This window comes from Ylistrum balloti, unplaced genomic scaffold (genome assembly GCF_031769215.1).
Source record: "Ylistrum balloti isolate Yb309-2 unplaced genomic scaffold, AGI_CSIRO_Ybal_v1 Utg370288, whole genome shotgun sequence".
NCBI lineage: Eukaryota > Metazoa > Mollusca > Bivalvia > Pectinida > Pectinidae > Ylistrum > Ylistrum balloti.
The window spans coordinates 633,082-645,767 of record NW_026782219.1 but is presented as its reverse complement, the minus strand read 5'-3'; the positions used below and the strand labels follow the sequence as shown (position 1 = coordinate 645,767).

Sequence of the window (12,686 nt, the reverse complement as noted above, 5' to 3'; positions counted from 1 at the left end):
CTGTTCACGCCTTTTTATATATGTACATATACAATGAATTTGAATATGATATGGTGAGTTGTAAACTACATTTTAGAAGCATTTCGTCCGTTTGATTATATCTGCTAGTAAAACTGTAGGTAGTCGTGATATTTTAAGTACAGGAAACTCACCATATATAACTTATAGACCATATTTACGTGTACTTATTGGAATGCTTTATTTACTGAATAACGACATGTCTTTTATTCATTCATTCATTCATTCATTCATTTTATTTCATTTTATATAATGTTTGCTCGATTTTGTTATGATTTATCTTTTTATTTTCATTTATTTAATCAGTAATTGCTTGTCTGCGCCCTCTCTCTCTGTCTCTCTCTCTGCTCCTCTCTCTGCTCCTCTCTCTGTCTCTCTCTCTAACTCTCTGCTCCTCTCTGTCTCTGCTCCTCTCTCTGTCTCTCTCTCTCTCTGCTCCTCTCTGTCTCTGCTCCTCTCTCTGTCTCTCTCTCTCTGTCTCTCTCTCTGCTCCTCTCTCTGTCTCTCTAACTCTCTGCTCCTCTCTGTCTGTCTCTGCTCCTCTCTCTGTCTCTCTGTCTCTCTCTGTCTCTCTGTCTCTGCTCCTCTCTCTGTCTCTCTCTCTCTGTCTCTCTCTCTCTGTCTCTGTCTCTCTCTGTCTCTCTGTCTCTGCTCCTCTCTCTGTCTCTCTCTCTGCTCCTCTCTGTCTCACTGTCTGTCTGTCTGTCTGTCTGTCTGTCTCTCTGTCTGTCTGTCTGTCTCTCTGTCTCTCTGTCTGTCTGTCTGTCTGTCTCTCTCTCTCTCTCTCTCTCTCTCTCTCTCTCTCTCTCTCTCTCTCTCTCTCTCTCTCTCTCTCTCTGTCTCTCTCTCTCTCTCTCTCTCTCTCTCTCTCTCTCTCTCTCTCTCTCTCTGTCTCTGTCTCTGTCTCTGTCTCTCTCTCTCTCTCTCTCTGTCTCTCTCTCTCTCTCTCTCTCTCTCTCTCTCTCTCTCTCTCTCTCTCTCTCTCTCTCTCTCTCTCTCTCTCTCTCTCTCTCATCATTACATACGTTGACGCAAATCTGATAAGGCTGAATGTGCATGCAGACCGTACAGGGCAGTATATATAACTAATATATTTTGTGCTGTCTTGAAACTCTAAAGTTATATCAGATCTAACTGTCAACCGTAGACTATATCTAGCCTTATTTACACAATGCCAACACAGCTGTATGATGCAGCTCATTTCCACAATTTATATTTGAAATTGCAGTTCACTTGTATGTCTTATGTACAACATACGTAATAAAAACATAAACACACACAGACCTATCACTAATACAATATCTAATATTACTAGGTGATCTGTGTTCACAAAGGAATGTTTAGGCTTAGAAAGTCACGTGTTGATACAAATCCTTTCACATTAAATAATACTTTGAGTCTGTACGTATTATAATGGTATAATACTGTATTTACACAGTCGGATATTCAACAGATGTTTCGTTTGATTGACATGCTTTCAGCTTTTGATGTCGATTTCTTTATATCATGATTAGACATTTCGTAAATCGAGGTTCATGATACGTTATTTTGAGCACAAGGGATCTTTTCACATTTTAACTCTGTAGAATTAACGATATTTTGAAACAATACCTAATGCATAAGATTTTAGCTATCAATGATAAAAATGTATTTTTTTTTGATATCTTGAACCGATATTTTGAAGTAATAACATAAAGTATGATTTTTTAACTTTCTATAAAAGATAAAATTGTAAAAATATTTCTTATCATGATGTGATGTTTTAATTTTTTAAGCTAAACTTCTATATAAAATAAAAAATTGACATTTTAGCTATTTTTTTTTATTTCGTTTAAAAACTGCACTTATCAGGACGAAAAATTGTTTAAGATTTTCAAAATATATATATCAGCTTGCATTGACTGTGAATAATCAAACTTCAGGAAAGTTCAGTAAAACAGGAGTACACAGGATGATTTGTAACATATGGTAACCACACAATTATATAGTACAGGTAATATCTCGTTAAATATTGATAATCTCTACAGGTTGTATGCATGGTAATAACCAGGCCATACGATACTAATTGCAACAGATCAGTGTGATACCGTCATTACAGAGGTATTAGGTTCCGTACATCGATACACGAATCATTCTCGAAATGATGGAAACTTTCTTTTGAAGACAAGAAACAAAAAGACTGGCAACACGTGAATGACATGTAAAACGTTTGTTAGATATTAGACTTGGCATTATCTTTCTTGACTGCGAATATAGTGATTTTTGTCCAGTGATTTGATATGATAGTGTAGGGTGGTCGGGTGGTGCAGTGGTAACACTCTCGACTTTCACCGTCCGGGGTTCGATTCCCGGAATGGATGTGAAATGGTATGGGGTCACCTGCCCGACCACGTGGGTTTTCCTCGGTTACTCCGGTTTCCTCCCACACTAAGACCCCTCACGTGCCTCCGTCCGAGCCAGCAAGAGTGATTAATATAAGTTGGAAAAACTTGCTTGTAAAATAAATAAAGATTATCTATAATATGATAGTATTTCTTTTAATCTGTTATACTTTACCTTTTGAAAATTAAAATAATAAATTCTATTGAAAAAAAACTATTTTTCATTTTTTTTAAATTTTTCTGGATCTGTTTTCAAGATTTTCACACCGTAAGCCCTAATCATCGCTGATACTACATGTAATATATACACAACTCCCCTCTCCCCTCCCTTTCTTAAAAAAATATCTGGTAGTATTTATAAAGAAACTAAGCATTAGCAAATATTGAACATTTAGATATTTGTAAATATTGACTGGTATATCAGTAAGACGTTGATATTTCCTTCGGTTCCAATATAACGTGTAATTAACACAATATGATTTTCCCCAACGTAAAATCTTATCATACATAGGTATTTTATGTAACACTAGGTTAGTCTGTCTGTCTGTCTGTCTGATTCCACTATACCAGCCATGCTAATTGTGGTGCTAAGGTTATGTATGTTGGTATCGTGTAAAACCCATTGTCTCACACAGTGTATTGAATTACAATATTATTTGACAGTTAAGATATGTAGTAGTGTGATAAAGCATTGTCACCTTAACGTCCAATGAAAATAGTGTATATAATAATTTTCAGTTTGACGACATATAAATATTTTGTTATCTTTTAAAATGAAATATGAAACACACAAACAGAACCGTAAAATAACCTAAGCATTCGTGTTTACTGCATTGTATTTTTTTTATTCTTGTCACACATAAACAAAAACAAAACTGCACAATTCTTTTCAATTCTTATTAAATTCTATGTAAATTTATTTTTCATCAATAGATGCCAGTTAATACCAAACAAGTGACGATTATATGTCTGGCATTTAAGTACATGAAAACAATTTAATGTCATCAGGATTTGTCAATTTTTTAAAAAGTTGAAAAAGTTAAGCTGACATGTCTTGATTTGACAACACGCGGACAAAAAAAAGCCATACTATTGCAAGCTTGTTTGTCCAGCAATTCAACGCACTGATAAGATATTGGGTTTCTACAATGTTTGACAATTGATATATCCGTGTATGAAATGCATTAACACATTTAGCTAATTACAAATTATGGATTTCGTGCTTTAGAAATAACTTCAATAATTCAGTAGACATTTTGAACACATGTAAGATAGATTCAATATGTAAATATAGCACTGTAGATTTGTTTGCGACAGTTGTCTAGTTTGACAGGATCGTTGTTAATATACCGGTATACAGATGTTATGAATTAACTTGTTTGATTTCTTTCTAACATGGAACATTTGAACACCAAGTTTAAGCAATACGTTTCCATTACATACTCAGCTGAGGAGCAAACTTCGATAGTTCTAGTAACAATGCATGTAAACGCAATTGTAAAATTTATTAAAAGGGAGGTAAAATTTACATAAAGCAAATAACTACGCGAAGAGCCAGAAAAGGGGAACGTTATAATGAACGTTTCAGAAGGGTAAGCGTCTTTTGCTTCATCGACTCCTTTACACTTTTATAGATTCTCACCTTATAACAATTGATATCAACATTTCAAGGATAAAATATGATGATATCCTTTTCTATTTTTATTTTCTACAGATCTCAACGAATTTTTCTGATGGCGATGTAACAAATAACTACACAGAATGGCGGAGACAACATTCGCAGGGTTACCCGTGTATCCCGTGGCAAGAATTGGTAGGTATTGTTTTAAATCATTAAAAAAGTCTACGGTTTTTAATATGAATTATCAGCATCTATAGTTGGAGGTGTATTCAGACCACAGCACTGATTATGATAAAAGTTTGTTAACAGAGGTAGTATACAAGAAGAATATCTATTAGAAAAAAGGTAATTTGCAGCATGTTTTGTCCTATTTAAAACACGAGTATTTATCTATAATGTAGATTTGGAATTCCTTGCAATTTTCTACCATTAGATCTGTGTCATATTTTACAGTTGATTGTCGGGGCTCGGTACTCATACTACAAACTTTTGTATAATTTGTTACGGTAGCTTGGTACAAAACCTGAAGGGTATTCGATCTTTCCTTTCGTTTATTTCTGTTATTCAGTCCGATCTGGATTTTTCATTCTTTCGAACTCCGATGTTTTTTTTCCAATTGTTTTTACCCTAGAATCGTGTACAAGTCTTTTATGGATGAAGCAGCTAGGTGAAGCAGTTTACCAAATTATTTTACATATAATTTCTTGTACAATATCAATGCGAAATTCGTCTTTAGATACATTTCTCCTGTCTTGCTATCCTTTATATAAGTGATATAACTTATGGTGTATATTGGTATCTTAACAGATCAGTTCCGAGCCATGGAGCCAGCTGTGTTCCATGAGAAAGAGCTTGTACTGGACACCGCTAGGTGTCGCCAGCTTGTTCATCAGCTCAAGCGCGAGCTCATGCTGGGGATCTCTGGTGAAGGAATACATATGGGCGGGGACGGGCCGCTTACGTTATTCCAAATAGGAACTTTTCACGGAAAAGTCTATATCTTTGATACTCTTGTAAACTTGGAGTTATTTGATAAAGGTGGTTTGCGATTTCTCCTGGAATCTGAGGATATATTGAAGGTAATATATAGCACTTGATAAAGTTAACATTTTTCCTATATCTACATACGATTACAAAGAATGTAAAAAAGACATGCAAGTGAGTAGCGCCTTTTAATAATTTAGAGTGAAATACAGTAGATCCAAACAATGAATTAAGCTGCAGCATACAGTTGTCCTTCTAGGACTCGTCATTGATACTAAGGGCCTAAAATTTGAAACCTACAAGGCGACTAAGGAAAGTCCAAGTCAAATCTGGACGAGGAGGTGCAACAGCCCAATAATTAGATTTCGTAATTTTCATACAAATAATTTGAAAAACTGATTTTGGTTTGTTTGATTTGTTTATAAAATTAGGAATGTATTCCGCAAAGCATTTTTTCTTAATTCTTGCCGCCAACGACGTACATATTGCAGTCATGGGGCACATTCAATAATACCTTTTAAATAATGTCATCATATGTAATATATGGATCTATTCATGTAGAAATGTAGAAATAGGTCATATCCCATTAACAACCAACACAAAAATACTTAAAATTATAAAATGTGACCACCGATTTTCACAACTATGACAAATACAGGCTGTTACTCGAAGTCTAGTTGTCTACGGTTTGTCTGAAGTGAAACAGGCTGGCGGTGTCTAAGTGGCTAGTTTTATCAAACATCTTTTAAACACAGACATGTTAGGTATAGTCATGGTCGACGATAAATAGACGATAAATAAATTAAAATGTTTCTGGGCTTGGAAAACATTTATTTAGCATGTTTGAATATATATTGTGGATAAGTAACATAACAGGGGATTTCTTGATATTATCTAATGATACACTCTCCTATTCATAAATACATTATACCTGGCTTGATAATAACGTTGTCTATTCATGGCTTTTAAGGTATTGAGAGCAACACAACAAAAAGTTAAATGAAAGAGTGATGTTATAGCGAATTTTATTGAAAAGGTGATTTTTTTTCTCATACAAACACCATACAACGACAATTACATATCATAGATTGTTGTAAACAATAAAACCCATACCTCGAGTATAGGTAAACAGAAAGGGTATTGTTTTGTATAACAATGGCACTGAACTTTATAGAATTCAAAGTCAGGCTCTCTATATAGAGAGTTAGAATATATGTACTTTTATCCGTCACGCTGTTCAAATTACCACAAAATAAAAACTACCGAGGTTTAAATATGTTATTGAATATTTTAACGATGTCGTTGGGAAAGCAGTATTGAAGAGAAATAAAATCCAAAAATCAATATCGGGATACTGGATAAATGGATTGATTGGGGTTTTAATTTGTTATAAACTATTAAACGACGAAATCCAAACTGATTAATTGATTCATTATATTATCAAATAATCAAAGGAAAATAAAATTTCTTTAAGTGGTTTTCAATCAATATCGACAAAATTGATTTCGTGATATGTATCTCTAATTTAATAAGGTTTGATTTCAAATTTGAAGAACTTTCCATAAATTTTTAATGTTAACAATGCTTTGAAGTTGAACGGGGATTTCTTGATATTATCTAATGATACACTCTCCTATTCATAAATACATTATACCTGTACCATTTGATTTGCTTCAAAAATAAAACGGAACTATCGATATATTGTGGATAAGTAACATATTTTCACCACTGCACGTATCGATCTCTGCAAATAAAAAAAAAAAAACAGCATTCCATTTCATGTCGGGATAATATTTATGATATTTTTTATTGGAAACAAACAGAATATGCGTCATATCAACAAGACCTTAATCCAAACTAAATCTCGATAAGAATATAAGAATATGAAAACTGATAATAACTTAACAGTCTACATAAAAATGTCAGGTTCACAAAACTAGAACCAAGTTGTGAGCTTTCTAACGCCCGATAACTGACATCTGATGTTCTGGTATTTCGGTGATAATGGCGGGTCTTGTGAGCTTTCTAACGCCCGATAACTGACTTCTGATGTTCCGGTATTTCGGTGATAATGGCGGGTCTTGTGAGTTCTCTAACGCCCGATAACTGACATCTGATGTTCCGGTATTTCGGTGATAATGGCGGGTGTTGTGAGCTTTCTAACGCCCGATAACTGACATCTGATGTTCCGGTATTTCGGTGATATGGCGGGTGTTGTGAGCTTTCTAACGCCCGATAACTGACATCTGTTGTTCCGGTATTTCGGTGATAATGGCGGGTCTTGTGAGCTTTCTAACGCCCGATAACTGACATCTGATGTTCTGGTATTTCGGTGATAATGGCGGGTGTTGTGAGCTTTCTAACGCCCGATAACTGACATCTGTTGTTCTGGTATTTCGGTGATAATGGCGGGTCTTGTGAGCTTTCTAACGCCCGATAACTGACATCTGATGTTCTGGTATTTCGGTGATAATGGCGGGTGTTGTGAGCTTTCTAACGCCCGATAACTGACATCTGTTGTTCTGGTATTTCGGTGATAATGGCGGGTCTTGTGAGCTTTCTAACGCCCGATAACTGACATCTGATGTTCTGGTATTTCGGTGATAATGGCGGGTGTTGTGAGCTTTCTAACGCCCGATAACTGACATCTGATGTTTTGGTATTTCGGTGATAATGGCGGGTGTTGTGAGCTTTCTAACGCCCGATAACTGACATCTGATGTTCTGGTATTTCGGTGATAATGGCGGGTCTTGTGAGCTTTCTAACGCCCGATAACTGACATCTGTTGTTCCGGTATTTCGGTGATAATGGCGGGTCTTGTGAGCTTTCTAACGCCCGATAACTGACATCTGATGTTCTGGTATTTCGGTGATAATGGCGGGTGTTGTGAGCTTTCTAACGCCCGATAACTGACATCTGATGTTCAGGTATTGCGTGAAGTACTTTAAGACCATGAAGAATTTTAAATAATATATAACGAATTATTTTAAAATTGTAAACGGATCAAGGAATTCTGATATCATTGTCAATTATGAGTATCAAAAAGTTAAATCTTGTATGGGACTGTGTGATATCTATCATCCTGTAGAAGTGTAATTGAATGTTATATGTCATTCGAATCCATTGTCTTTCTGCTTTTGCCATTGTCTCATTACTTATATAATTATCTGTCTCCCTGTCCGTGCGTTCTTGATTTTGTACATCTGTCATTGCGTGTAAACCTTTCTGCAAAAGTTGTGTTAATCCGAGGTTACGTTGGCTTTTTCAAACCGACAATGAAAAACACAAACACTATATAAAGTTATCAGTCTTAAACACAGACTAAATCAAATCGTAATGTTCCAAATATATCGGGTGTACATGTGAACAACAAAACTTCTTGACACTTAATTATTGTAATATATTAATGTTACCAGTATTTTGAGTTTCCAGGTGGCGCACTCGTCCTGTCATCTGAGTGCTGCCCTCTTCTACCAGTTCGCAGTGAGACTGAGAAATGTCTTTGATACTCAGGTACGTAATTGTAAACTCCATTAGGACACCCAAAGAACTGTGCAATTTAAGACGCAATCTTTCATTTCAAAGTTATAATTAGACCTAGTATAGTCAAAATATTAATTGCACCATACAGCTGTTTCGTCCCTATACGATTCGTAAATGAGTTAAGACCCGAATATGTTGAAAATGTTTCAAAGACAAAGGTGAACATCACATTTCGCTACAAATGTAATGCAAATCAGACGAATATAGGTTACGCGGTTCAGTGATACATCAACGTCATTTTAGTACACTATATATTTGATCGGTTTATGATTTCTTAATCAAGCGAACCGTTTTCATTTTTTCTCGTCTGCGACGAAAAGTCCCGAAAACGAGATGTTGGTGTTGTTTTCTGTGTTGACAAAAGCGGCGATAAAATGCATGTTTTGCGTTAGAGATATGTTGCTAAAAAACTTTAACCAAACGTGGTATGTAATTCGCTGACAAACCTGTGCAGGGAGTCTCTTAACCCAATCGTCATTTATAACACAGATCATGCGGGCTATCTACCCTGAAAATTAGGGACTTTAGTAGATGAACTTTAGTAGAATGTAGAAAACCTGGACTTCAAACGTTTTGCTTTTAGTTCAGTTTCTCATTAATCCGCTGGCACTTTTTTAATAAAACTTTGATACAATATGTTAATAGTTGTTGAGATGAGATCAGATGTTTTTATCTTTTGTTGGTTTAGATTGGACATCTACTGATAGAAGAGGATCATGGTCGCCGTCTTCCTACCAGGATGAATATATCCGAGGTGTGTCAGTGCTATTCCGATAGCATGCATCCATACGACTGGCGAGCAGACGTCAAGGTATACACAATTTGATTGGTTGAAAAATGTGGATGTTCCAATACCATCGAACTGATTAGAATTACACAGCCAAGAGACTCAAAATTACTTACAATTCACATATTTTCTCACCACTAGATAATTAGCCATTTAACGGTGGTCGGATTGCATTTATTGCTGATATGAATGCAATCTGGTTATATAAATCAAATGACGTTCGTAGCATTTTATCACTATTATCTGGAGCCAAGATTGCATTCATATTGACAATAAATACAATTTGACGACCTTCCAATGATCACTTAAGCAAGGGAAGTTCTTTTATTGATAAAAAAGATTCATTTGTTTCAAATCATACTCGTCTGAATGATTTACGTAAAGCTATAATTAATGTTGTCTGAAGCGACATGCAAAAGAGTTGACGCAGCGTGAGTCAACATGGCGCCAAAATGACGTCATAGTATTGTCTTATTTATCTATACTCCTGTGAAACTATCTAGAGAAACAGAAGTAAAGGGAGGCGATAGTGCAAAATGTCAATATTATCCTGCACACTTCTTGGAAACGTCACGTACTTTCGATAAAGACACAATTATTTCTTATGAAATAGAATTATTAACAAACCGGATACAAATGACACAGCTCTATCGGATAGCAGTCACTCGATGGATGAACAACAATTCATATTTTGATTCTTAATGTTAATTCTACATTAGCAAATTATTTATATGTATTACAGGAAATGTGGATGTCGCGTATAGGGGGCTACTGGTCACAGCGCCCTCTTACAGATGAAATGGTAGAATACGCAGCAGGGGACGTAATGGCAATTATACCTGACGTTTATAGGAACCAGATGGAGTAAGTCACGGCGATTTCATTTGATAAATTTTATGAAAGGGCTTTGTTAGAATTATTGATCAATCTGGTATCCAATGGGCTAAACAGTCATGCAGTGTCTTTGTTTTTTAAGCTTTATTCATCAAATTAAGGATTTTTCAAATTGGTACTTTCAACTTCCGAGTAAATTCTACTTTTACAATCAAGCAGGAACTACAAAAAGGGGATGTTTTTTCTGCGTGAAGCTGTTTTGTAATTTGAATGTAAGATGAGAAATCCTAAATTCCAAAACAGTGAAACATCGAAAAGCAAAATATCCTTACCGGGAGAAAAATGTTGCAAAGCACGCGCACACTGCGGAGTTCAATAACTATGAGGAAAGTATATGGGACTTCATTTTTATTTATTTATTTATTTATTTATTTATTTATTATATCGAACACGTGAATGAAATTACATGCGTTATATTGCATATTACATCTTATTCAGCAAAGGATTTGTATTACAAGGTAGTTCTACATCACTTTGAATATACATGTCTCATCACTGTCGGATAAGTATTATAACTAAAGCATTTCACCAATTTCCTGTTCTTTCAGATATATTGAAAAGCACAGCTTGATGAAAAAGTTCAAAGTGCTTGTCGAGGAAGAGATCCTCAGTGAAATTAATGAGGTTGTGAAGCAGCTAAGAGGAGAAAGGATCGAGAAACAGGCACATCAGGTCCTTAAGGAGATCAGTGAGAAATACGAGGAAGATTGCGATATTTTTAATCTCTTCACGGAGGATGAATTTCATGCATTGATGCTTATCCCATACTCCGACGCTGATTCAATCTCATCCAAAATTGTCAAATTCAAGACAAGAATAGTGGAACGAGAATTAGAGGAAATTGAGAATGATTTAAGACTCAAACAAGATTTGGTACGGGCAAGGCCTCTATTAGACCTGGATCTGCAATCGTACGAGGTCCATCCCGACGCCAAAGTTCGCGTGAAAGCCAAGGACATTCGGAAGGAACTGCATCAGACGATTCTTACGTCAATCGGAAGGAGGTATTCCGGGTTAGCTTCTCCTCATATCATGACCGAGACTGAACGTCAAGCTCTTCGTTCACTCCGTCCGAAATCAGAATTTGACAACTCGATAGATGGTATCGTGCTTGCCCTGCACTGGCTTGTCATAGACTTTGACCTGGAACAGGCGCTGTTTAACATCAAATATGGGAACCCCGAATACAAGATTACCGAGGAGTTTGTCCAGAGAGTTGAGGATTACGTGCTAATAGATTCTAAAGTATCAGATGGGCTCAAACAAAAGTCTAAAATGTTCCTGAAATTATTGGAGAAAAATGTTGACAAAATAATAGCAAAGGAAAATCCAAACAGGAAGGTTACATTTAATGAAAATACTGGATTTTAATTGGTGGAATTGACTGTTGTCGCTTATGTCTCTCAGAAAATCTTGAAATTCCTCTCCCTCACAAAAAGCAGGGAAACTTGTTACAAATATTTTGTCAGGATTTTTTTTAATGTTTTTTACATTTGTACGCAATCAATTACAAAGTATTCCGTCCGGATACGATTTGTTTTGTACGTTAAGTAGCAGCACGGTAGTCTTCTCTCAGGCAAAACGTGTGATTTTCTAAACTTCATCCTGAAAACGGCAATTTCCAAGTCGTGTACAGGAAGCAGTCACGTGACAATGCCATGGAATTGTTAATTGTTTTCACAACTAGAAAGACTGTTAGCAAATCATACACGAGACCAACAGAACGGATTCAATCAAAGGAATATGCTAATTCAATAAAAACATCCCTATGTAAGTTTTCCGCTGACAATTACTTTCTCCTGAAATTCTTCATTTTCGATAATTCATGAAATTTTCGGCTGATTTTTAGAAAGGTTTTTGAAATATTTCTTGGGGTTGATATTCTGTCATATATTAAAGCATGGACAAGTGAAAATTCAACATATCACATATATACCTTCTTGGAGAGTGTTTTGGTGCTGGGGAGGTTTAGTTTTCTCTCGGGTTGTGTGAGACTTGTAATCGAGTGTGAAGGCATAGAAGAATATTGTGATAAAATAAACAGTAGGTCTCGCCATTCTAATTAGGAAAAATAAATTTATATCTTTATATAAATTACGTTACTGCGAACATCAAGAAAACGTATTCACTTTAAATTTAATTGATATTCTATAAATCTCCGTTATTTGAAATAAATCTGTGGCCATTTTCGTAACATTCTTTTACATTTTAAAGAATATTTTAGTTTAAATGCTCAAATGCTCAAGTGGATGCCGTCCTGCACATTAAAAAAAGGTTTTGTTGTTAAACTGATCGTTATTAAAATTATATTCGGATATCCTCGGACTTCTCCGGTAAGTGTATTTACCATGATTGACGTAAAGTTCTAAAGTTGTCCGGTTAATGTTTTACCTTTTTAGTTATATAAATTATCGACAATTTAATGTCCTTCCATAACACTGTTCTGTTTTGGAATCCT

General features: G+C 35.5%; 1 protein-coding gene across 1 annotated transcript; it reads left to right on the top strand.

Moving 5' to 3' along the window:
• Positions 1 to 4,160: 4,160 nt before the first annotated feature.
• Positions 4,161 to 11,646, top strand: LOC132552959 (uncharacterized). Its single transcript, XM_060217159.1, has 6 exons — positions 4,161 to 4,212; positions 4,828 to 5,099; positions 8,437 to 8,517; positions 9,236 to 9,358; positions 10,077 to 10,198; positions 10,777 to 11,646. The coding sequence occupies exons 1-6, from the start codon at positions 4,161 to 4,163 to the stop codon at positions 11,597 to 11,599; spliced, it is 1,473 nt and encodes a 490-aa protein (XP_060073142.1). The 3' UTR covers positions 11,600 to 11,646.
• The last annotated feature ends 1,040 nt before the right edge of the window (positions 11,647 to 12,686 follow it).